We start from the raw sequence: 24,540 nt of genomic DNA on the forward strand, positions 1-24,540 counted from the left end.
TGAGAAATGTTCAGGTGAGTGAGACTGGATTGCTGGCACTGCGTCTCTTGTAGACAAGACCAGACACAGTGTGGGTGACACAGTAGCCAGCTAATGGGGAGGAAGTGTTTGCCTGGTGTTATGCTGGATTGTTTTGACAACACGTGGGAGGCAGATGTGTCGACGTTTCATTCTGACGCTCTGTCTGTGGGTAACATGCCCTCAGATGATATGAATTCGTTCGATTTGCTTGCTGAGCATAGAGGTAAGATGAATGGATGAGAAAAGCAAAATGGGATTAAAGATGTGCGGTCTTCAGTAGGCCTACTGTTCAGTGTGGGAAAGGTTGTTCTGTTATGACAGTGGAATCGCGGCACATTAATAAGCTTTGTAGCCTACTTTAGATCTTTTTTCTGGTCTGGTAGTTTACTCAAACACATTAGGAGAGTCAATTTGGTAGATTCTAATCAGCAGTTGTACCTTCTGGGTTGATTGAAAATCAAAAACGTTGAACCCTTCAGGTTTTTTATGAAGTATGCCATTACATAGCCATTTTGAAACAGAACTCTTTGGCACAAATTCAACAGGTAATTTATTTCCAAATTGTATGCAACTAATTAAAATTATTTAAATGGACTTATTCAATATACCTTCAGCCATGCCTGCCTGTGGAATGCTGTCATTATGAGGGGTGTTTAGCCGTCTGAGTAGTGTCGCCTGCTCACTTAATTTCACTTCCTCTGAAATAATAAATGATCTAAATGCAGCAAAGCTCCCCTAATCAGAACCACCTGGACCTGTGTGGCAACCATGTGTCAGCTTGGTCCTGCATGTATATTTTTAGTGTGGGTTAGAGGATGTGATACACTCACCCTGTGGAGGTGCAGAGAAGTCTTTAGTGTTTGATAGCGGGAGATGTAAACAAGAGATCTAGAGAATTTTCAGTCAGTATGAGTCATATGTTGGCGTGTCTATTATTGAAAGAGCAAAGGGGGATCTTGCGCCATATTAGCATTCGAAGCAAGTGGAGATGTGCCCAGTCCTCCCAGGCACCTAGCTCACCCCTTTTGATGTCTTATTTGTGGATTTTACATTATAGTGAGCATTGTGCAAGCCTCCAACAGTCGGATCTGGGAGTAAGGATGTGATTATAACACAGATTTTCACAGGGGGTACTTCTGTCGTAACGCTGAAACTGAAAAACATTTGAATGCAAATTAAACATGAGCAGATTGTGCAACAGCCAAACCCAAGGCTGGGTTTCATGTCCAGGCAGCCCTGCGGGGACAAAAAGAAGGGGAATCCCAAAGAATGTGAGAAGAATTTCCCATCAGAGAGCAACTAGGGGCAATGAAGCTTATGAATTGCCAGGCATAAGCCTGGCCACTGAACAAACAGCTCTTGAAATGCTTATATTGCTTCAGCGGCTCTGCTTTCATTCACTATACGACAGCATTTCTGACAAGAACCACTGACACGCTGGTGTCTATGTTTTGATAATGAGAATATCCCTTAAATGTATTGTTGCACTAACATCCTCTAAATCCACTCTATCATATACCAGCAGTCTTAGCCCTGCAATACTGAGATGATAATCTGAGATGTTCAGATCAGTTTACAGCGATAATTAAAAAGGCTCTGTTCTCATATCATACTGTATGTTTGAAGAAAGAATCAAAACCAACAATCGAATAACTGCAGAGAAAAGGGACCCTTTGTTTACGGCTTTTGTTAAATGCACTGTGGTGTGGCATAGATGTGGCTCCTGCAACTTCTGTAGAATTCTAGTTCATTCCATTGATGCCTGTTTTGTCTCCAGTGCCACATGTGAAATAATGGACAATTCCAGAGAATCTCTGAGCACGAAATGCTGTGATCTCAGCCGGCCAAGGGTTTCCAGTGACCTCACCGAGAACACATCCATAAACACAAATTAATGAGTGTGTATCAAATTTATTTGGACGGTCGTTCTCCAAGCAAGTTTTACAGATCCTTCCCATTGTACCAACAAAAGTGCTTTCACTCCCTCAGACTCACGCAGATGACTAATGCCAGTGCTTTGAGCAAATTTGTTTACTTGCCGTTCGCTTAGGACGAATGTCTGAAAAGTATTGGGAGAGACATAACTGAAAAGATGATTGGGAAAAAAAGCCATAAACTATTACTTTATAGTGACCACATGACTACATTAAACCAAAAGTTTGTGTGGAACTAGACACCAGATAGAATAAAAACATCAGGCTTTGTTAGAGACTGTATTGTGTCTAAACCCTCCAGTGGGTGCATTAATCTACTTCTAAATGTTATTGCATGGTGTCTGGCCACATTAACAGTATACTTTATTTTTAATGTTTTTTTTTTTTTTTAAAAACAGTCACTTTTTCTTGTTATACTGTGGAAGACCCTCATGAGACAGGACAATTAATGGCTATTGTAAGCTATTTGATCAACATCTGATTAACTGACAGTCTAATTACATTTATACTATATATTTTGAAGACTTCAAGTGGATAAAAAGTCACGTTGGTGTTTTATTCTTTATAGATTTCTTAAACTAAGTTACTGATCAGTATTTTCCATTCTCATTCCAATAACTATTCTACTGAATTCGACACAGCACCTCACAAGGTGTAACAATATTTTACTGTATGTCCAATAAATAATCAATAGGCCTAATCATGAGAGAATCTAGCATACATATTTAATTTCTTATTAGCTTAGAAATAAATCCCCTCCAAAGCTGTGCCGCGTGTATTATACCTTTGATAATTTACCTAGAAGTGGGTGGAAAACTGGCTTTCCACAAGTCAAAACCCATCAGTCACTGAATGGTATTGTGCATGGTGTTGGGGAACTGAAGAAAAACCCATCCCACTGACTTTTCATTGGACAACGGACCCGCGAGCAATATAGACACGCCTTCCTCTATTCTTTTTTGTAATGGGCAAGGGAAAGTAACTCGTTCTGATCTGCGGTCAGTTTTCCCATAAGTAATTCTCAAACAATACTATGGAGGAACGATTATAAAACTGGCCCGAGACCAGCATTGATTTTACGCGTGGTGAGATTCAGTGAGACCGAGCATGGAAAAGCTGAGGGCGGCGTAAAAGCGCACAGCATACACGTCTGCTCAGAAACTTTTGACTATCTGTTATCCCGCATCTAGATGGGGTTGCATTTTGAAACTGTATTTTTTCTGATAGAGTCTCAGCCAGACGTCTGAAGACTTTCCTAATTTGACTCTACCTTGGTTCTGTGTCCAAATTTCACGGCAGCCAGACCTCAGGGACCAATTTTTTTGTATCCAGATCACAGCTTGGAGTTGAAGCCGAGCTAAACCCGTCATCACACAAATCTTCAACATTTCAGTACGAGAAAAAACGGAATCGAACTTCACAGTCTGCAGGAACGACCTGGAACGTATTGCAAACCTTTTTCTCGCTTAAAATCAACCGGTACTATCAAGAATTCATTCAAATGAATCGGACTCTTATTTTTAGTGACTTTAACAAACTTCAAATTGTGAAAGAAATGCGTTAAACGTAGGCCTATGCTTTTAACAGACGAACAAACACCGATAGTTTTTTCTTGATCATGCTTTACGAGGGAAAATGGACCATGATGAAGACGTCATCTCTGGAGAGCTCTGGATGTGATACCCACAGAACATATTTACGCGCTTTTGTTTGTTTTCACGCGTCCCACTGAGGTGAGTTCCGTTTCAGTGGCACTTCAGCTGTCAAGCTCATTACACTAGTGATTAACTACTCTTTTGTATTTGAGACAGAAAACTCACTTCTTCTGTATCAATGGCCACCTCCTCTTATATGGCGAGGAGTAATGATCTTAAGAAGACAAGGTCTTAAAAAGTCTGAGGACACAAGGCTCATATCAATAAAACACAATTCACTGGACCACATATGACTGTTTACTTTCACTGGGATAAGCGTAAATGTAAGAGCTATGAGTCCAAAAGATTAAATCATTACAACTGGACTGTGCTAATCTTAACCCATATCACAGAATGTATTGGCTTCTGATGGTTTTTCAAAGCATGTGACAAAGAGATATCATTATGGTCAATAGTTTGCAAGAGGCTTGCCAGGATGAACTTTGACAGAAGTTGAAATGGATACAAACAAATCAAGGTGGTCTTAAGATACAAAACACTCAGTGTAAGCTGTTAAGCACGTTGAATACTCTAAAACAGTCTAATGTGTGTTTGTGTTTGTGTTTGTGTTGACACACTTGCCTGGGCTTCCCCTGCCTTAAAAACCAAATGACACATGAGAAGGTTCTCCCCCATCAAGATGCTAAGAGATTCAGTACTTTATCAAACTCTTGAGAAACTCTCTCACTGTCCTTGTTTCCCTGTTGGTTAAGACCAAAGGTCCTAGGCATGCTACTTTGGACCCAAATTGCCTGCGGATTGTTTCTGGTGTCATGTGCCCAGAGATGTCTGTCATGTGGTGGCCTCTTATTTATATGATCTCAAATACATTTCAGGACAATGCCCTCTCTGTAATTAGTGTGATGCCAGAGTTTCTCTGGAAAGCTGCATCACATTAGCACTTGGTGTATTCCTCTTGTGTGTTTTTTGAATGCGTTTGTGTGTGTGTGTGTGTGTGTGTGTGTGTGTTTGGATTGTGCTTATTCCTTGCCCCCATGGCAGTATTCTTGTGCCTATGTGTGGGGTGAAGGCAAATAAATCACATCACGTTCTGAGACGTTCAGCGATTTGTGATGCTTAACTGCTATATCCAAGGACAAAAAGACCATCCATCTTTGAACTGAGGAAAGAAAGTTAGAGGGAGGTGGTGCTAGAGAAACAGATGGTGAAGGAGAGCAGGCGGGTGGAGAGAATGTTGGTGAAGGTTCCACGTTCATTCCTGTGGAGTGCTGGGGCGGCACTCGGAGTGGACTCCATCGCCGCTGTGTTTGTGTGTGTGAGTGAGAGAGAGAGAGGGAGAGAGAGAGACAGAGATAGTGAGAGGGAGGGGAGAGAGAGAGAGAGTCGACAAGCCGCGGTGCAGTAGCTGCCTTTGGGCTGAGCTCGAGTCTGGAGTTCTGCCCAGAAGCATAAATACTCATCCAGTGGGCCAAACACAAGCCGAAAAATCCTACCTAGCGCTCTCTCTCTCTCTGCCTGTCTCTCTCTCTCTATCTCTCTCTCTCCCTCTCTCTCTCACATTCTCTCTGTATCTGTCTTTCTCTCTTACATTCTCTCCATGTCTCACATTCCCTCCCACTCTCTCTCTCTCTCTCTCTCTCTCTCTCTCTTTCTCTGGACCTGATCAGACGGCATGACTAGCATGCAGCTTTGATGCTGCTGTGTGATATACAGTATGCTTTGTTAAAGCCTGGGGCCAGTGAAGCGGTGATGAATAGTCACTTCGGGTCCTTAATTTTCACAGCCTTTATTCCTTTTTTTTTTTTACTTCAAACTGACCCTCAGTGGAAAGCAGAAAAACAAACAAACAGACCGAAAACATGTCCCAGACGAGACAAAATTAGTCACTCTGTCCTTGCGCGTGCTGTGTGTTTGGAGACAGAGAGTGGTGAAGGGATACTGCCTCTTAGAAATGTCCCAGTGTTTACACCGGGTGCTGCCTGCCTGGGGGAAATATTTACGCCCAGTGATGTGTCATCTGGTCCTGGTTGGTGTTGTTGTACCTATATCTGTCTGGTAAGAAAAGGCTCCTGTGTTTAGAAGCACTGGCTGCAGACAGGGGCCTAAAGGCGGTGGCTTATGTGCTGTCATCATAGCATGTGTGCATTCATAATAAGAGCCACTGGATTGTGTGCTCATTCATTTTCCAATGGATTAAAGCTCTCTGTGGCCTTTTGGGGCAAACTTGCAGAGATAGAACCAGAGACTAATCACAAAAAAGAAACTTTTCATGCAAAGTATATTCTCAGTCCATGGAAAGGCCAAAGAGCAACGCAGACTAGCCATGGTGCAATACTCATACCAAACTCCCCAGCATCTCAGCAGTGCCAGGACCAGGCCTAAGGGAACTTTGGGGGATTACCAGTGTCCTGCACACTAACGTTACTGTGTTGTAATGCATTGTGCCAGTATTTTTGCCTTTTTTAAATCGACATCTCTTTTAGTACTTCCACTTTGTCCATTAAACTGTTTAAAAGTCATCTGGCATGAGTAACAGTGTGGCTACAGCCGGTGCGCAACTGAAGCGTACCGTTTGCCGAGCGAATGGCGCAACAATTAGCTTCCACCGACTGTAATCAACTGGAATAGAACTGGCTACACCAGACGTGAGACATTGAAACGGTCTTCTTTTGGTCTTAGCATTCTAAAACTAGTTTTACACTCTGCAAATAGAGCACTGTAGCTGTGCTCCTAGTGTAGTGTGGCTGTAAGGTTTATGGAACCAACTCTTTGATGTGCCACCAAAGATGTTGACAGTGAGCCCATACTCTGATTGACGTGAACCAAAGTGCATGCAAACATCTTTCTGTGACGACACTGAAGTAAAGTGTTCATTGATGATGACGTAAAGGCATCACTTTGGCCTAGTTACGTAATCTTTATCTCCTGGCATTATGTTTGTATTTGAACGTAGCCATCTTCCCTTTAGTGAGGGCCAAAGAGTGTTAAGACCCACTCAACTGGGGGCCCTCTCTAATAGGATAAGGGTGCACTTTAAGTCCTCATTAGGCATATAGGTCTTAAGGGTGGGATGCTCGTTTTGGGCAGAAGGCTAATCTTATGGCTTGCATAATCACTCTTAATTGCCCCCTTTTTTCTTTCTAAAAACTAGCATCAGGAGCATTAGCTCATGGACCTTTGTAGTGGTATTTCAGCGACTTAGGCTTCTTAAAAGACAGGGTCCGAAATGCAGTAACAATATTGACTGTATTGGGTTTGCCCTGCACAAATGAGCACAGTGAACAGCTCTCCACAACACTACACTATTCCACAGCAATCCACACCCATGTCACACCTAGGAAGTCAGCTAGTGCCATTTGTGTGTCAGCTGTTTGGAGATACTCCACTGACACACTCTTCTCAATAAAGCTGTTGTTGAGAAGAGCTCCAACAGATATTTTACTCAATCTCTATCTCTCCGTCTGTCTCTCCCTCTCTCTCTCTCCCTCTCTCTCTGAATCAAAGCAAATCACTTCAGCTTAGAACATCCAGGTCTGGTCCCTGTGTTCCCATTCCTTAATTTAATTTCTTCCACACGACATTTCAGTTGTCCATGAAAAGGTTGATAATGGGCACCAAACAAGTCCCATTATCTTTTTTTCTTGACAAGGGAGGAGAATCACTGAAAACCTAACCTATTAAACATTTTAGACTTCCTAGTGATATTGCAAGAAGAGAGTCTGTTTTGGAGGAACCCACTGGAGCAGCATCCGGAATAGAGACTAATTTTGGTCTTTCATTTAATTCTCGACTGCAGTTGGCCAAGTGAAAAATGCCACGGTGCTCTTTAGTCAGCGTGTGTTTCTGACCAAAATGCACTTGCTGGCTAGAAATCAAGCTGACTCAGCGTCGGGATCAACACGGCCAAAATTCAAATGTGCAGTCTGGAATTAGTTTAAGGGATTTAACTTGTCTTTGGGTTTTGGAGAACCAGAAGTGGAGATTCTTTCCTAAAAGTGTCAGGTGAAAGCTGCGTTCGAATCCATTTTAATTTAAGAAAATCTGCCCAATGAAACTGATGCCGTTGAGAAAGTGCGGTTGAATCTATGCAACATCTGCCTGGCTCTTATGTGCACAGACTTGCCCCTTCTCCATTTCTGCAGAAGCTGCTTGATTTGTCTAAACTTGTATGGTCGTTAGTGGTACATTTAATTCACAGCTAGGGTAAGGCAGTAGATAGCATGTTTAACTGTAAATACCCTTCACCTTAGGGGCATTAACTTCGACTCCACCCTCGTTTATCAGTATACACACTGTAGTACCAATCAGCACAAAGGAGAAAGAAAACCAGAATGGTGTGTGGGTGTGTGTGCATGTGCGTGTGTGTGTGTGTTTTTAAAACATAAACCAGGTCTATCCTGGCAGGTTGAGCCCATGTTTCCGTTCCATTAATGGTGGAGAGAGAGAGGGGTGGGAGAGGATGGCTAGTTGAGTTAACAGCACCTTCCTCGGGGCAGAATGGAGGGCAGCAGGTTTGCGTAGCCAAGTGTTTTATCTCACACTGAGGCTGTTACCAGGGAGAGGAGGGCCTGGGTCGTATCATGGGGCTCACAAGTGAAGCCTCCTTAACGTCCAAAATAAACTGGCCAGGGGCAGGGATGAACTCTCCACACAGCCCTTAAAGACAGCATCATTGATGTAATTAATTAGAAAGGAGATTTCTTTCTTTTGTTGTAACCATTGATTGGTTGGCCATGATTCGGTAAAAAGCCCAGATGTAAACAGACACAGGATGTAAGATTAATCCAATTTCTTTTTGACAAAACGATGAAAGTCAGCCAGCATACTCCTACGCTGCTTCTAATAGTTGCATGGGCTTATTAGTCAGACCTTGTACTTCCTTTATTTCTCTGAACTTTCTCTGTGTGTGTGTGTGTGTGTGTGTCCTTAATACCAGCCCATAGGATTCATAGCATTTTTGTGCTACTGTGTTGTTAAACCTACCTTTCGGTGTCTGGAGATGTCTTTGTGGGTGTGGAGGAGAGGGCAGCCATTAATTTGTCAAACCCCCAAGAGCTGCAGCCTTCCTCAGAGGGCCGCGAGCGTGGCGGTCCCTTCTGTGCCATTGTGTGCCGTTGATGGTGTCATTAGCATGAGAAGGTCCCAGTGGAAGTACCAGGCCTTTGTCTCTCATCTCCTTGGGGGCCACAAAGCTGCGAGTGAGGCGACAGCTTCACCTCTGACATCTGTGTGTGCTTCTCTACACCCCCCCCCAGACACACACACACACACCCTCCCCCAGAAATACTCCTCCTCCACACACACATGCCCTCCTGTTCGCTCTCACTCTTCTTCAGACAGCCCCACAGGGTGTGAGCATTCAATCGCATGTGACTTGACTCAGTGGCCTTTTCTATCCTGTCCTGGTTTGGCCTGCTCCGTTTGATCCATGGTGCCTCAAGATGAGCCCTGTTGCCCACATGTGACCACAGTCCCTTGGGAGCACATTAAATCATGCAGAAAAGTCATGCGTCCTGTTATTTTATTTGTTTTATTATTATATATTTTTATTGTGCCCTGTCTGGGACAAGCAGAGGTGGGACTCTAAGGCCCTGAGTCATCCTTCCTGGCCCTCTTTGGATGTCTTTCGCCTGGGAGCGTATTTCATCCTCCTGCCACCGACACGACCGCAAGGCCTTGTCTTTTAGCCTGTGTTTACAGACTCTCCCTCTGGGAGGATGCTTGCCCCGACCAGTAGCCATATGGGAAAAACATTTGTGAATGCAACATGATTGATACCAAGCTGACACTGGAAATTACAGTACAACTCAACATCTATGATGAGTATGTTGTTGTTGTTGTTATTATTGTGTTCCTCCAGCAGCACTACATATTTAGGCCACCCCCCCCCCCCCCCTCAATCCACCTCTCCCCCGCTAGCATAAATATAAAGCCAAAGAAAAACAAACAAAGGAAGCATAAAAGTCGATCAAGCTCGTTCACTCTCTAATGGAAAAAAGATAACCGCGCTGCGGCCGGAGGCTACCGGTTATTTACAGCCCTTGTGGGCCATAAAGGCTTTGTTGACGGGTAGCATGTTGGCACAGCGGGCGTGGACGTGGCTGGTTCCGCAGCTGAGCGCCATTCCCCTCGCATCCATCAACAGGGGCGGCAATAGCGAGCTGGTGGCAGCTCAGGTGCGTGCGTCCGTGCTGGCAGGATGGAGGATTTTTTTAATTTTACCTGGCCTAGAACAACCATCAGAAGCCCTGTGGAACTAGAGTGGTCCATATGTTGCAGTTCTGAACACAGCACACAGTTGGTATTGCTAATGGTGGCCATTGATCAGCCATATGGGAAATCTTCCCATATCTTCCCATATCCCATATCTTCCCATATCATATGGCATATCTTGAATTTCCCCTTGAGGATCAATAAAGTATCTATCTATCTATCTATCTATCTATCTATCTTTCTGATCATGTTGTTGTGATGGTGATGCTGTGCACATGGTGAAACGTTTTATAGCTGCTGGGTAGATCTCATAGGCATTGCCTTGTTTTAAAACCCAGATTGCCTTTTAGTGAGCTTTTAACTTGTAATCTTTCTGATCTGATTGGGGATAATAGAAGTTGCAGAGCTCTATTCAGATTAAGTGCCATTAAAACACAGCAATCCCTTTTTCTCAGCCTACACTCTCTCTCTCTCTCTCTCTCTCTCTCTCTCATGCTTTTCATTGCTAAAATACTCTGTACCAAACTTCCCTGATACTCATCTCTGTGTCGTGCAACGTTTAGGAGCTAAACTGAAGAAGGCATTCTGTAATCTTCTGCCATATGGCCTGTCGGAGGGGTGTATGTGTGTCTGTGTGTTGGGGGAAGGGGTGGGCTTCTCCAGCTGATTTTAAACAGAAAACAAAGGCCGCTGAACCAGTCTCTTCAGCGTGAGGGCCCCTCGTCGGATATCCTCTCCCCAGCCCTTGAGAACATAATTCTGCAGTCCCGTCAGCACCCCCCCCCCCCACACACACACACACACACACACACACACACACACACACAGCCTTGGCCCTGAATGCCTACTGGTACTCACTGTGTGGAGATTATTGAGTAGATGAGCTAATTGTGCTTCTGTTGGCATCCTTTTCCTCGCCTTTTGGAATCTGTCCCTTTTCTTTTTTTGTCCAGTTCCAGGCCTGGGGTAGAGTTTGGCATCAGTAGCAGAAGCTGTGAATAGAATAGCACATCTCTCATTACCTGATGGGAGTTCTTCATTACCAATGGCTGTTGAGAGAGGCGAAAGAGAGAGAGAGAGAAAGAGAGAGAGAGAGGTGTCCTGAGTGTTGTAATCAGCCTGGGCTTATTCCCACCGAATAAGTGTGTGTGTGTCCTTGTTTGTGTGTGTGTGTGTGTGTTTGTGTGTGTGTGTGTGTGTGCGTGTTTGTTTGTTTGTGTGTGCCTGTGTGTGTGTGTGAGTGTGTGGATGTGTGCGTTTATTTATTTACTCCTAAATTGTCTTTTACTGCTTGGCTGAGTTGGTGGGAGCTGGGTGCCAGGCTGCAGTGGCCGTGGGATTTGGGGGCCGGGCTTTAATCTTGTCAGCTAGTAGCAGCCAGCAAGTCTGTGGGAGGACAAAACACACTCATAAACAAGTAAATCAGTAAAGATATACAACAAAATATGGAGATCAGCATGGCAAGATGCATAATTAGGGTTGGGAGAAAATAATTTTGTTTTTGCACATAAAATCACAGTCCTGCTTATACTGTGCTTTTGTCCAGATCCACTCTCTCTCCTGAATGACTTTCAGGTACAGAAACATCAGATTGTCCATCTGTCATGGATCTAGTTCACGTGGACTGCCCTCGCTCAATACAATCAACAATGTATTGACAAGTACACATGGGAGTGAAGTAGGTGGTTGGAAGATGAATGAGTTTCTGATGTATCAAGGTGTTGCCCTTCCACCCCGCCACGTTCCAAATGAGCTGATAGTGGTATTTACAGAAAGATAAGGCCAACTCTTTTTCATCCCCACTGCCCAGCATGGGAAGAATCTGCCCCATTGTGTGGGGCAGAAAAGAGGGCTTGCGCTGGAGCAGGGGTCAGAGCCGAGCTGCTGAAGCTCTTAATGCCCTGAGTGGGTGAGCAGGGTTTCCGCTGGATGTATGAGGCTGTTGTCCCTGTGTGTACACACACACACACACACACACACACACACACACACACACACACACAGACACAGACACAGACACACACGCGCGCACACACACACACACACACACACACACACACACACACACACACACACACACACACTCACACAGTTGTTATGTCAGCAGTCCGATGATTCTGTCGTTCGCAGGCTAGTCGTCTCTCACGCACTGATGCCAATGTTGCTCTTGCAGCTCTGTCTCTGTCCAGCTTGTCTCTGTCCAGCCAGCTGACCCAGAGAACGTGGAATATTTGTAATGACCTCATTAGAAACTTATATATACATACATACACGCACACACACACACACACACACACACACACACACACACACACACACGCACACACACGCACACACACGCACACACTGACACACATGCATGTATACTCCTACACATACTCAACCATGCCCCTAGCCCCCACCCGTCCCGAATGCACGCAGACGGACGCACACACACACACACACACACACACACACACACACACACACAAACCAACAATAACCTGTAAACGTTCCCAGGTGCTGTCAGAGATAAAAGCCAAAATGACACCCCAGTGAAAACCTGCCATCAGTAACATTTGTTCCATTCACAGTCCCACAACAACAAATAAAGCCGAAACGCTGTTACTCCTTTCATTCACTCAGGTCTTGTTGACCGTGTGGATTATGTGAGAAAAGAAGGTGAAAGGGTGTTTGTTTACATGTGTTCTTTGTGAACAAAAGAGCCCTGTTTACTCTATGGCACAGGCAAACAGTGCTGCGCACACTCTCCTTAGGCCACATACCCGTGTTAGGGAGCTCAAAGTGTCAGGAATATACACCAGACTCCACCAGACAGGACTCCACCATGACCAGTCCAGTCTCAAGCCTGGGTGAGAAAAGGAGGAGGTGGCTGGCGTCGAGCCAACAACCCTACAATGCAAAGGCCTATCTTTAAATGGCTACAGAAATGTTGACGCCAGAAAGACAGACTCCAGCTCTTTTGCGTCCCCACACTGTGGCAGACAGCAGCTCTCTGCGCTCCGTATTCTGCACTCTGGTACTTCTATTCAGTGTCCACTTCTATTCACCGTCGTTTTTAAGTACACAAAAGGGATTCCATCACTGTCCACCTCACACTCTCACCCAGGTGGGTGCTACACATCGATGGTGATGGCACTATATAAATGTAAAATTCATTCATTGATTCATTCATTCATTTATTCAAAAAAGGCTTCTCTGAACCCCTTTTATGCTAGAACTGATCCTAGTTCTACACCACTGTGTCACAGACTACCAGGGACCAGGACCTTGCATGAACTCGGCTGCTTTGAGATCAGGCTGGGTCTGGCCTGGCGAGTTGTCTGGCCGTGCCTCTCCGCTGACTGGCAGGACTCAGCCGAGAGACGCTGGCCAGTGGCCCTGGAGCTTCTCTCAGCTCCTCCGCTCCGCTGCTGGCACGCTGAGGACAGCCGGGGTGAGAGGGCGGGTCATTATGTCCGTTTGAGCGATCGCAGGACCCACTTCTGCCGCTCGCATATTTTACGCCTCGCCGCACGGCCAGGAGAAATGGCTCTGTCAAACTAATTAGGGGAGCGGGAGGCGAACAAACCGCACAAGAGGTCTGTTGGAAATGCCACCAACACTCCAGGCACTGGCAGAACCACATGAGTGTGCTGGTGATCGGGCCGAAAGGAAAACAGAGAGAGTGTTTGTGGGCGGGTGGGGAGGCATTAATACTAATTGAACTTTAGTTGATCTTCAGCAAGGCTTTGGCTTTGGCTTTAGATTTTGGGGGAGGAGCGGGGCGGAGAACATCATTGTCTTTATCATGAAAATGCTACCAAATGCACCAGCTACTGAGGACAAGAGTGTGCTGGAAGAAGGGTGTGCTGGAAGAAGGGTGTGCTGGTGGTGAGGAAGAAAGAAAAAAGAAAGTGAGTGAAAATAGTGTATTTTGTGTGTGTGTGTGTGTGGGGGGTCATTTTCATCAAGGCTTTGGCTTTAGATTCAGGGTGAGGAAAGGACATTGAGGAGAAAACATGATTCTCTTAAGCATGAAAACATCAGCCCGACAGGCGAGTGTACTGATGATTGGGAGGAGAGAAAAAGAGAGAGTGTGAGGGGGAGGCATTAATACAAATCAAGCTGCAGTTGATCCTCATCAAGGCTGGCTTTGCTTTAGTTTGGGGGGAGGAGGCGAAAGGAGGGAGAGCATGGATTTCTTTAGCATGAATTTATGAGGTTGATGGAGGTCTGGTCTGAATTATGCTTTTATGGACTTCCCTCTGCCATACTGATACACATGCGCTTACGCGTTTCATATGGTAGAGTGTGGGAAAGAGAAGGTATCATACCGTCACACTCGCCCATCTTAAATCAGGTCAGAGGCTAGGCTCTAGAACCTTAGAGAAAGCCGAACAGAACAGAGAGAGCTCTAGAACCTTCTTAGAGAAAGCAGAACGGAACAGAGAGAGCTCTAGAACTAGAGAAAGCAGAACAGAACAGAGAGAGCTCTAGAACTATAGAGAAAGTAGAACAGAACAGAGAGAGCTCTAGAACTGTAGACCCTTTCAACAATAAAAACAAAAACAATGCTTGAACGTTCTATTTGGGCCCCAATCTACTTCCTCTGCATTACGATAACATATGGAATGTTAAAAAGGAAGTCTTGTGGGGCCAACTATGATGCTGATAATGGAACTCTCTTGAAAGGGTCCATAGAGAAAGCAGAACATAATCTAAACAGAACAGAACAGAAGTCTCTACTGGCTCATGAATGTTGCTTGTGAGTGAGACCATTGCAGAATGTGTTATTGCAAAGTACTTTTGTAGAGATAGATAGATGGACAGAGGAGATAGAGAGAGAGAGAGAAATAGGAAGGAAGATAGATGGGAGAAGGGAGATATGACAAGATATGCACACACACACACACACACACACGTGTGTGTGTCTGTGAGAGAGATAAACAGATCTCAGAGTTGGTAGTGCTCTGGGCTAACTGGGTCTGTTTTGGCCCCAGTCAGTAGTGCAGAAAACCATAACGACTCCCTGCACATATGCTTTTCCCTCCACGCTTGTGGTCCTGCAGCTATCTTCGGATTTGTTGCACAAACTGGAAAAATGTCAGTGGCCTGAAACCACTGGAGTCCAACGAGCATCCATCTTCCCCTCCCAGCCAGAGAGAGCTCTGCCCACCTCCAGGGTAGGTTTGAACCTTGCCCTCCTACCCCCATCCATCTCTCTCTCTGTGTCCATCTCTTTCTCTCTTTTTCCCACACACATACAGTCATATGACTCTCTCTCACACACACACACACACACACACACACACACACACACACACACACACACACACACACACACACACACACACACACACTTTCATACAGTATACACACTTCTCACTCTCTCTTGTCTCTCCTTGCCATCTCATCTCCCTCCTTTCTCTTTTAAACCCACTTAACACACACATCTCTGTCCTTTCACACAGCCCAGTCCCTCTTCTTTATTCACTCTTCACTCTCTCCCCAACTGTCTCTCTCCGTCTTTCACCTAACACTCCACTCCTCTCGCTACTCTCAGAATGGCTTTGACAACTGTGGGGTCCCCCCCCCCTCTCCCCTCGCTCAGACACACTGAACAGGATTAGGACTCTGTGCCATGAACAGATTGTGTGTGGTGCCCGGGCCATCTGCATGGGCAGCCCTCAGCGCTTTCCCCCAGACAACACTACCAGCTACCCACACACACACACACACACACACACACACACACACACCTCCCCCACCTCCCTTGCCCCCCCTCTCATCTGCACAAATATACTCTGTTGATCAAATAAAGAAGCAAATTTGCCATGTGATTCTACCCTTGATCAGTCTCTGTCTCTCTCTCTGGCTAGTGATGGGATGTGGTGTGATTGAGTGAGCTAAAGTGAGGCGGCGTACCTAACAGGACACTGGGCCTGTGACCTATTTTATCTTTATTCTTCCCCGTGTCTTTGATGGGCTCAAAGATGTGATTTGTTGCTCTATTAGCTGGCTCTTTTGTGCTGTGGTGTGAACCAGGTCAGTCTCTCCCGGAGACCTGCGATTGTTTCCTCCTCTTTGACGGGGCGTCATTGGCTAATCAAACACGGCTGTTTAGCATCACAAGAGCTGCATCTCAACCGTAACAGATAGGATACTTGGGCAGGATTAACTTGTTGAATATCATCATTGTTAACCAGTTAGAGAACCACAGATAAAGTATTAGAAAAAAGAGCATAATATGACCTAGGGAAATTAGGGGTCTGATTTCTGTTTCCTTTTACTCCTTTTTTGCCCATCCATCCAGCCATCTCCCACTGCATCTGGGACACCACAGGCTGCTGAGTATGCCCTGCCTGTCAGCAGCTGATGACATGTAGAGCTGTCATATGGTGACGTGCGTGTTTGTGTGTGTGAGACTGAAGGAGAGAGAGTGAGATTGAAAGCCAAGAGGCAATCAAAGGCTCGATCCCGCCCTGTAATGACTAACTATGAATCCACTGTGGGAGAGCCTTGGCCCCCAGCTAGAGTGGGCTATGGATAAGGGAGGGAGAGAGAGAGGAGAGAAGGAGAGAGAGAAAGAAAAATAGAATGAGCATCATAAATGGAGGTAAACAAGTTCCAGAGATGAGGAAAAAATAGTTATGGAGTAAGAGAAAGAGAAAGTGGGAACCAGAAAGAGAGAGAGAGAGAGAGAGAGAGAGAGAGTTTGAGTGAAGCTACTACAGATATGTCCCCTGTCATTAGTGGCAGGCTCAAGGCCCTACTTTTGAAAGGCTCAGAGTAAACTTGCATTTCCTACTGTTGGCTCCCAAGTTTGTTATTTGTCAATCAGCAGAGTCTCACCACAGTGCTGTTCTCTCTTCCCCAGCCACACACCCTGCCTGCCTCCACACAATCTCATTTGAAGAATCACATGAGAGCCAAACAGTCAGAGGACACAAAGCAATACAGACAAAGCCTCTAATTAAATAAGCAAATTGCAGTGGTAAAAATAGTCGCAAAGTTCAGGAAGAGAATTGGACTCCATTGTTTTGACAAATGTGATTGTGGAGGCCAGCTCATACGGTTCTGGCAGGCAGCGGAGCAGGGTTTGGATTTGCACAGCTCCTTTTGAAAGTCTGCAGTTCACGCTCAGGGGCTTTTGTGAAGTCCAGGTTTATTTTTGTCTGCATTACCTCAGTTTTGTGAGGGGGGCCTACAGGAAGACGAGAGAGAGAGAGAGAGAGAGAGAGAGAATGAGAGAGGAGGACAGAGTGAGGGTTGAGAGAAATAGAATGAGAGGGCGAGAGAGAGAGAGAGAGAGAGAGAGAGAGAGGAGGACAGAGTGAAGGCTGAGAGAAAGAGTGAGTGGGCGAGAGAGAGGGAAGTAAGGCAGGAGTAGAGTTGTGTGTGAAAGGTATTTGACTGAAACTCAATCCAGAAGGGGCAGGGAAGGCTCTGGCGTGAGCTGTGTGATCCTGACAGGCAGAGGAAGTGAAGTGGAGCGGAGATGATGATGACCCGAGCAGGCCCAGCGTAACCTGGGGAGCAGAACGTGCTCCGCCTGAGTGTCGTAATGACGTAGTGACCTCACCTGAGATGAGCTGAGCTCAGCGCAGAATCAGATCTGTCGGAACACTGCCAGATCCTACACACACACATACACACATACTTAAAACCTCTCTATGTTTGTTTACACTAGCTGATGGGATAAATGCCACTGTAAGCAGGCAGGGATGACACTCGCCGTGCGCTCTGCTGGGCTTTAGCCCATTGTGTCTCGGCGTGGGATAATATTAGGCAGATATGGCATTTGCAATGAATATCAATGAGTGGAAATCTCGGCAAAAGTGTCCTCTTGAGCTTTTAATCCGCCCCACACCACGTTCTTGGTCCCCGATGTGGGTCAGTTTCAGTAGGAGGCTGCAAAGCCGCCAGCTCTTTCATTTACGGTTCAAGAGGATGTCCGCATTGGCAGAAGCAACCCCCCGACCCCCACCCTTCCCCACCCATTACCACGACCAAAACAATAAATTGCTGCTGGCTTCAGGCTGTTTGCTAACACTTTAACAGAAGAAGTGGAATTCCCGGGTCAGCTTAGCACGTCAAGCCCATCCATCTCAAGCTGAGAAACATACAGCGTTACGAAAAGAGATTAAAGAGGATGGCCATTGTGACATAGAATGTGACCTGATTGTAGAGCATCCCTGTTCTTCGTACCAGCAAAAACATAATGCTCTATACATTGTTGTATGCCACACATAACACAACACAAAGCACCATTTTTACCATAAAAAATACACATCTCATACCCCCATTAAACATGCTACGCAAAGTGCACATACTGAGGAGATCCATGCTTGCTAATGTGTGTGAGGGCGACCCTGGTCGCACGGCGGATGAACTGGTAGGTAGTCTATAGGGGAGCACGGCGAGGTCATTGTGCTACTGGGGACAGGAGGGAGGGCAGGCAGTAATCCTATTACATGGCAGCCAGCCAGTCAGCCTACTGGCCTCCACAGGACTGAGTCTGGGGGCTGCCCGCTCTCTCTCTCCCTCTCACACACACACGCTTGCTCGCTCACTCACTCGCTCCGCAGAGTGGGACAGGATGCAACCGCACGGCCACTGCTCTCCACTCCTCTAGGACAAAGACTGACAGAGAGGGAGAGAGAGAGGGGGGTCAAAAGGAGGGAGGTACGGTCACTATTTTTACTTGTTTGCTATTGTGAGGTCACCAGGATGGTGAGGTGATATTATTAGTGTGTGTATCCTGTAGTAAAGAGTTGTTTACAGACGTGGAGGGTAAACTTGAACTGTGACAGATCACTGTAGGTCTGATGTTTTTCTTTTTACTGTAGTTGATAGGGTTAAGAATTTATTTCATCATTTTTCCAGAATCATATTATTGTATAAGTTTATTTGCTAGTATTGATATAGTGAGGCTACATATACAACACAATTGTTATTGTGTTTTGATTTATATGGATTATTTATATACTATAATGGATAGTTTGTGTGACAATAGTTAAATAACAGTGGCAAAGCTGTGGTGTAAGAAAAGACTGCCCCATGCCAACACTGTGGTGAAATGTAGCTGGCATCTCTGTAAGAACCATTTGTCTTTGACTAAAGTGTTCCACTCAACACCAACAAAGAAGTTTTACAAGTACAGAAACAAACAGGAGAAGCAGTGGCAGTAGAAGAAGAAGCCATGTTTGTTTCCACAGGCACAGGCACAGTGCCTTTGGCATGCTGTGGACTCTCTCTGTGTAGTGCCATGAGGCACTATAAGATGGATTGAGGTTAAACTCTTTGGCTGAGGGCTTCGCCGAGTCTGCTATCCACTGGCTCTCTGCAGAGGAGCGTCTCACACACACAGACACACACACACACACACACACAGCTCTATCACGATGGTTAATACACTCAGCAGTCTGTCACAACCCGTCTCTATTTCTTCCTGCATCTCTTGTGTCACTCCATCACTTCAGGTTTTTTTTTTAACACAACTTTGGAACTTGGACTATTTTAATCCCAGACTGTCTTCATAAATCTTAATCTTGGGGCTTGCTTGCTCATCACCAGGCGCGACATACAATTTGATTTGTTTCCATCCAGTGAGTAGTCGAGTAGCATCTCCGTGTCGTTATCACGATGTGAGCGCAGTGTGCCTAACTGAGATTTGCTCCTAGATCTGTCCCTAGGAGAGGGTGGACGAGTGAGTGGCACAAGAGGAGGTGCTGCAGTAATAGCCGGGGTTTGCTCTGCTGGTGTTCAGCCTTCCACCCTGCAGCCTCCAATCCCTGCAGCTATTCTCGGCCGCCAGGGGCCCAAGAGTAGCAATTTTACAGCGGTCACTGCCAATGCTGTGTACTTAAAAATGTCAGCAATGCGGTTGTTCATGCATGCTGCATGGTTAGAGTACAGAACAAGAAGAAGAAGAAAAGACAACCAAAAAAAGAGGCTGGACTCGACCACTCAGCATCTGGACGAAGCCTTAAGCCAGGTCAAAGACATATGAGCTTCAATACACACACACTGCTGGCTGGGGACTCTGTGTGTGACATATGTGACCAAATTCAGTCCGGGTTCAGTAGGGCTTAAGGGAAACACACACTGTTTTTGTTTTTTTTTTTCAACTGCTTTTCATTGGCTTCTTTCGGACATATTGTGTCAGTAAGTACTTTTGCAGCTCTTGCTTCCTCTGTGGATTTGTGCGGACCTCTGCGCTCGCCCGGCGAGGCACTGTGTGTGTTTTTAACTGGAAGGGGAACACAGCCGAGGCATGCTGTGGAAGAGCCTCCTCTTTCATGTTTTAAAAAAAGCTTACACCATAGCCTTTTTATATCTAACCGGACGATTATTTATGTGTTTTTTCTCTCTAGGTGAAACTGCATGGCGCCACAGTCCTAAAGACCCTCAAAAGTGTCCGGTTGCCTCGTCGTGATTGGATCAGCGACTTTCCACACCGAGCCGTGTGGCTAATGGCTCCGGTTCTCTGGTTTCTCCTCAGAGGATAGACCCCCCCCTCCAACTCCACCACCGCCCCTCATCTGTGCTAGCCTTCCTCGGTTTTCCAATTCGGAATGACATCATGTCGCTCCGAGCTCTGTGTGGAACAGCATCCAACCCCAGCTCTCTGGGTCTAACGCGTGTGCACATCGCTGCTTGCTAGCTTCACCCAGAGCGTCCAGCACTAACACAAGAGGAAGAGGAGGAGGAGGAGGAGGAGGAGGAAAGGGACAGAGGGATGAAGATGCCCAGGAGTACGTGCTGTGACTTCGCCGTGGTGGTAGCGCCCGCTGGGCCCCGTGTCCTCCGGCTCCTCTGCTGAGCCGCGCGCCGGCCCGGTGGAGATGCGGTGGAGCTCCGGGCTCGTCCAGCCAGGATGCCCATCACCCAAGAGAACGCGGCGAGCCACCTCCTGCTGCTGGAGCGCTGGCTGACTGAGCAGCAGCAGCGGCAGCAGAATGGGGATGAGCAGGAGCAGAGGCCTGCAGGCGGCCTGGGCCCTGGCCTGCCCCACTGCCAGGCGGCCATTCGGAAGCTGGCGGAGTACATCCAGCTGAACTTTCTGGAGGGGGACGAGGCACCGCCACCTTCGGAGCCCGCGCTTAGGGAGGAGTCCGAGGCGGAGGTGCGCCCCGTGTACCTGACCAAAGGCGACGGGGACGACGGAGAGAGCGCGGAGTTCGGCCTGAGCTTCGGGAACATCCCCATCTTCGGGGACCCGGACGGCCGGAAGAAGGGCGGGCGGCGGAGGCGTAGGAAGGGGGATAAGGGCCCCGTGCTGGACGTGGGCTGCATCTGGGTCACAGAGGTGAAGAAGAAGAGCCCGGCCTCGCGCTGTGGAGAGATCAAGCTCAGGGACGAGCTGCTGTCACTCAACGGTCAGCTAATGGTCGGGGTGGACGTCACTGGAGCCAGGTAAGGCCTTTCGCTAACTCATTCTGTTTTAATCACTGCTTCTTTCTGACAGCTACTTAGTCTCTTTAGTTAGAGAGAAAGTTCAGATCCTAAAATTGTTTCATATTATGTAGAAGATGTCATTCTCCTCATATCACTCAAAGTAGAATGTTATTTAGATTGGTGTTGTTGTTAAGTTAAGCTTAACAGCTCTCACATGGTCAATCCAGATATGTACTGGTTGGTATTACGAGTCTCTTATCAAAGAAGTTTACCAGTGCTCAAACATCCTTTAAAAATGTATGCAGATCTACAGCAAAATTTATAGTGGTTTCAAAGGTTGTGCAACCACCTAAAAAGCTCTCACAACATAGGTATTGAATGGAAATATGCATGAACTAAATATTCACACTCTTAGCCTAGGCAGTTGGCATTTCATCCAGACAAATTATTCTTTCACTCTCAATTGGGAAAAGAGCTTTGAATGACCTTGGAAAGCGGGCGAGAATATATAATACGTTTTTGCTCTCCTATATTTTCCCTCAGTCTAATATTATCCTGACAGTTCTTTTTTTTTGCTTTGTTTCCTCTCATACTCACTGTTATGTGTAGTTGAACTTAAAATTACTTGACCCTGTCTAGATTAAAGCTGACCTCATTTCAATAGCAGGATAGACTCTGAATTGAGTGACTGACTGACTAGTTATTGTTCCAGCTGAGACCCATAGAGCATTATCGTAAAGCATTAGAGTTTTATTTGTCGGACTGAGTATGAGATATGAATGGATAGGGACGTCATTAACATGCCACCCTCCCCCACCCCTGCAATTAACATGCTGTCAGACGTGACATGAATGGGGGGATGCATAGGAGACAGAGAGAGAGACAGAGACAGAGACGGAGACAGCCACATGTTCTATTTGAGCCCAGAGACCCAGACTTCCCCAGGCTCGGTATCCCCCCCCCCCCAGCACCACCTGCTCTGGTGGGGAGGGAGAGAGGAAGGGTGGCCCTGGGTCCCTGACACAGCTGGGCCCTGAGGGAACAGCAGCACTCTTTATACACATGTTCATTGGCAGCAGCAGTAGCCACCATTAGCTCCTGTATAACTGCAAGTGTGGTTCACATACCAGTGACCCTTTATTGCCCCTAAATACCCCCCCCGTATTCCTGTATCAGTGCTACCACCAGTGCCACATGCATACATACATACATACAGGCGCAGACAGACGTGTTAGGGAGTACCCAGTGCCCTGCTGCATGGCCCCACACACTGCCTGCTGTGCCCCCAGGGTCTGCCTCACGGCCCCCGAGCAGATTGGGGCTCAGTGGGGGGGGAGCTGGACAGGATCCAGGACTGGACGTGCCCCCGATGTGTCCTATGGTCCAGAGAGAGAGAGAGAGAGAGAGAGAGAGAGAGAGAGAGAGAGAGAGAGAGTAGCTCACGTGAGACTTGCAGATGGCTAACCTCACGCCTGGCCCTCTGTCTGAGGATGGTGGAGGGGGAGGGGGGTGGGGGGGTTCGGACGGGGAGGAGGGGGTTGTGGTAGAGCTCCACATTTTCTGCCCCAACTGCCGGGAAGACTGGACTGTACAAACCCAAACAGGGCGTCTGATCCAGCTGGTTCCAGACAGTGCAGCCTACTGAGACAGTCACATGTATAAATCACTGCTTCCTTTCGATGGATTGGGGTCGGCCACGATGTTTGTCGAGCTGGTGGAGTCTCCTCTGTCAGAACAATTGGGGAAATGTTTGTGTGTACGTCTGTCTTTTCTTACTTCCTCCTTTGCCATCCTCTATTGTGTTTAGTCATCCCTGAGAAAATGAAGGGCACTGTGGTATGGTGGTGGTGGGTGCCGTGTCTCTCTCTCAAGCAGATCGAATCAGACAAATGAAAGATCCTTTGTAAACCCTATAAACTGCTCGCACCCATGTGCTCTCATTCATTGCTGGTGACAGAATGCAGCATGGGTATTTATGGTCAGTCTAATAGCCTGTTTCATGACCACATGGGTCCCTCCCCACCCCACCCACCCCACCACTGCCACTGAGCCTCTATGGTCCAAAGACAAGCGGCCACATGCAGACTTCATGGGCCCAAAAATACACTCCCAACCACAGTTTCTCTAACATACACGCACTCACACACACACTCACACACACACACACACACACACACACACACACACACACACACACACTTGCATGCAGATACACACACTACACACAGTTCTTGCGTACACATTGCACATAAAAACAGTTCTTGTGGCCTTGCTGTTGTCATCCTACCACTCCATTGGGCTTATGGGAAAAATGGTTGCGAGATTGTTTGGCTGATTGTCACACGATTGTTCATCTGCGTGTTGCCTCGACAAACATTGGGATGTTTTGGCCGCAGGGGCACGACATCTCTGCCTGTCAGTGGACATCAGCTCTCTTCAGTCTCAGCATAGAACGCAACGCTCCGGCGAGGAAGGGAGGAGGTTCCTGGGAGGGGTTGGTGGTTTTTGCCCAGAGCTTCTGTTACCCTCACACACACACACACACACACACACACACACACACACACACAGACACACACACACACACACACACGCACACACACACACACAGACACACACACACACACAATGAAAGATGTAGCCACAGACTTAGATATACACACGTATCATTTTCTCAGGCTTTGGCCATTCCGTCTATCAGAGAGAGACATAACAGAAAGGTCAGATGGTGAATTTATTTTGAGAACTGCTGGAGACAGCAAAACAACAGTTGTCAACCCTCAGGACAAACAGCCTGATGGCGTGCGTATCAAAGACAAACATGAAGTACAAGCCATGTGGGAACAGTGATTACTGCCCGTGTTACCCAAAACAACCTTGTATACCCATCATCCACTCTACCTGGTCTTGCCCGTGAAATACACAGAATGCATGGCTTTCAAACTAGAACTAGAAGGGTTTTCATAGATGTCTTTCCCTTAAAGCTAGTGTTAAACCAAGTCTTCTTCACTGGCATATGGTCATTAGGAGAGAGAAAAGTTAATTTTGGGATCAAGTAGGTCCCTCTCAGCTCTCAGAGTCATCTCTTTTTGCGGACTTAGGGCTGTGGCAGGTGCAGGACACTGAGTGTCACAGAGGTCACAGTTTTCACCTCTTCCAAGGCGCTCTTAAGATGAGGCCCCTTAAGTGTGGACACCCAGGTGGTCTCGGAGCTTAGTGGGCAGTTTAGACCTCCGCTGGGCCTCCTAGACAGAGCACCCAAACATAAGCAGACTGGAGGAAGAGTCGAGCCCTAATCTGGCTTGAGTCGGACGGATCTGTGCCAGATGAGAGCC

The 24,540-nt window shown here is 46.7% G+C and overlaps 1 protein-coding gene and 1 long non-coding RNA gene across 2 annotated transcripts in view; one reads left to right on the top strand and one right to left on the bottom strand.

Annotated features, from left to right (window-relative positions):
- The first annotated feature begins 3,100 nt into the window (after positions 1–3,100).
- The window catches only part of pdzd2 (PDZ domain containing 2), an 81,913-nt gene continuing 60,473 nt past the window's right edge, over positions 3,101–24,540 (top strand). The window contains 2 exon segments of the mRNA XM_048243232.1: positions 3,101–3,688; positions 20,182–21,223. Coding sequence (XP_048099189.1) covers positions 20,685–21,223 — 539 coding nt within the window. The 5' untranslated portion in view covers positions 3,101–3,688; positions 20,182–20,684.
- Positions 10,667–18,470, bottom strand: LOC125294462. Its single transcript, XR_007193530.1, has 5 exons — positions 18,139–18,470; positions 17,388–17,441; positions 11,912–12,031; positions 11,094–11,209; positions 10,667–10,815 (listed from the first exon to the last, which is right to left on the bottom strand). It is a non-coding gene; the product is annotated as an uncharacterized LOC125294462 (long non-coding RNA).

This window comes from Alosa alosa, chromosome 5 (assembly GCF_017589495.1).
Source record: "Alosa alosa isolate M-15738 ecotype Scorff River chromosome 5, AALO_Geno_1.1, whole genome shotgun sequence".
Classification (NCBI taxonomy): domain Eukaryota; kingdom Metazoa; phylum Chordata; class Actinopteri; order Clupeiformes; family Clupeidae; genus Alosa; species Alosa alosa.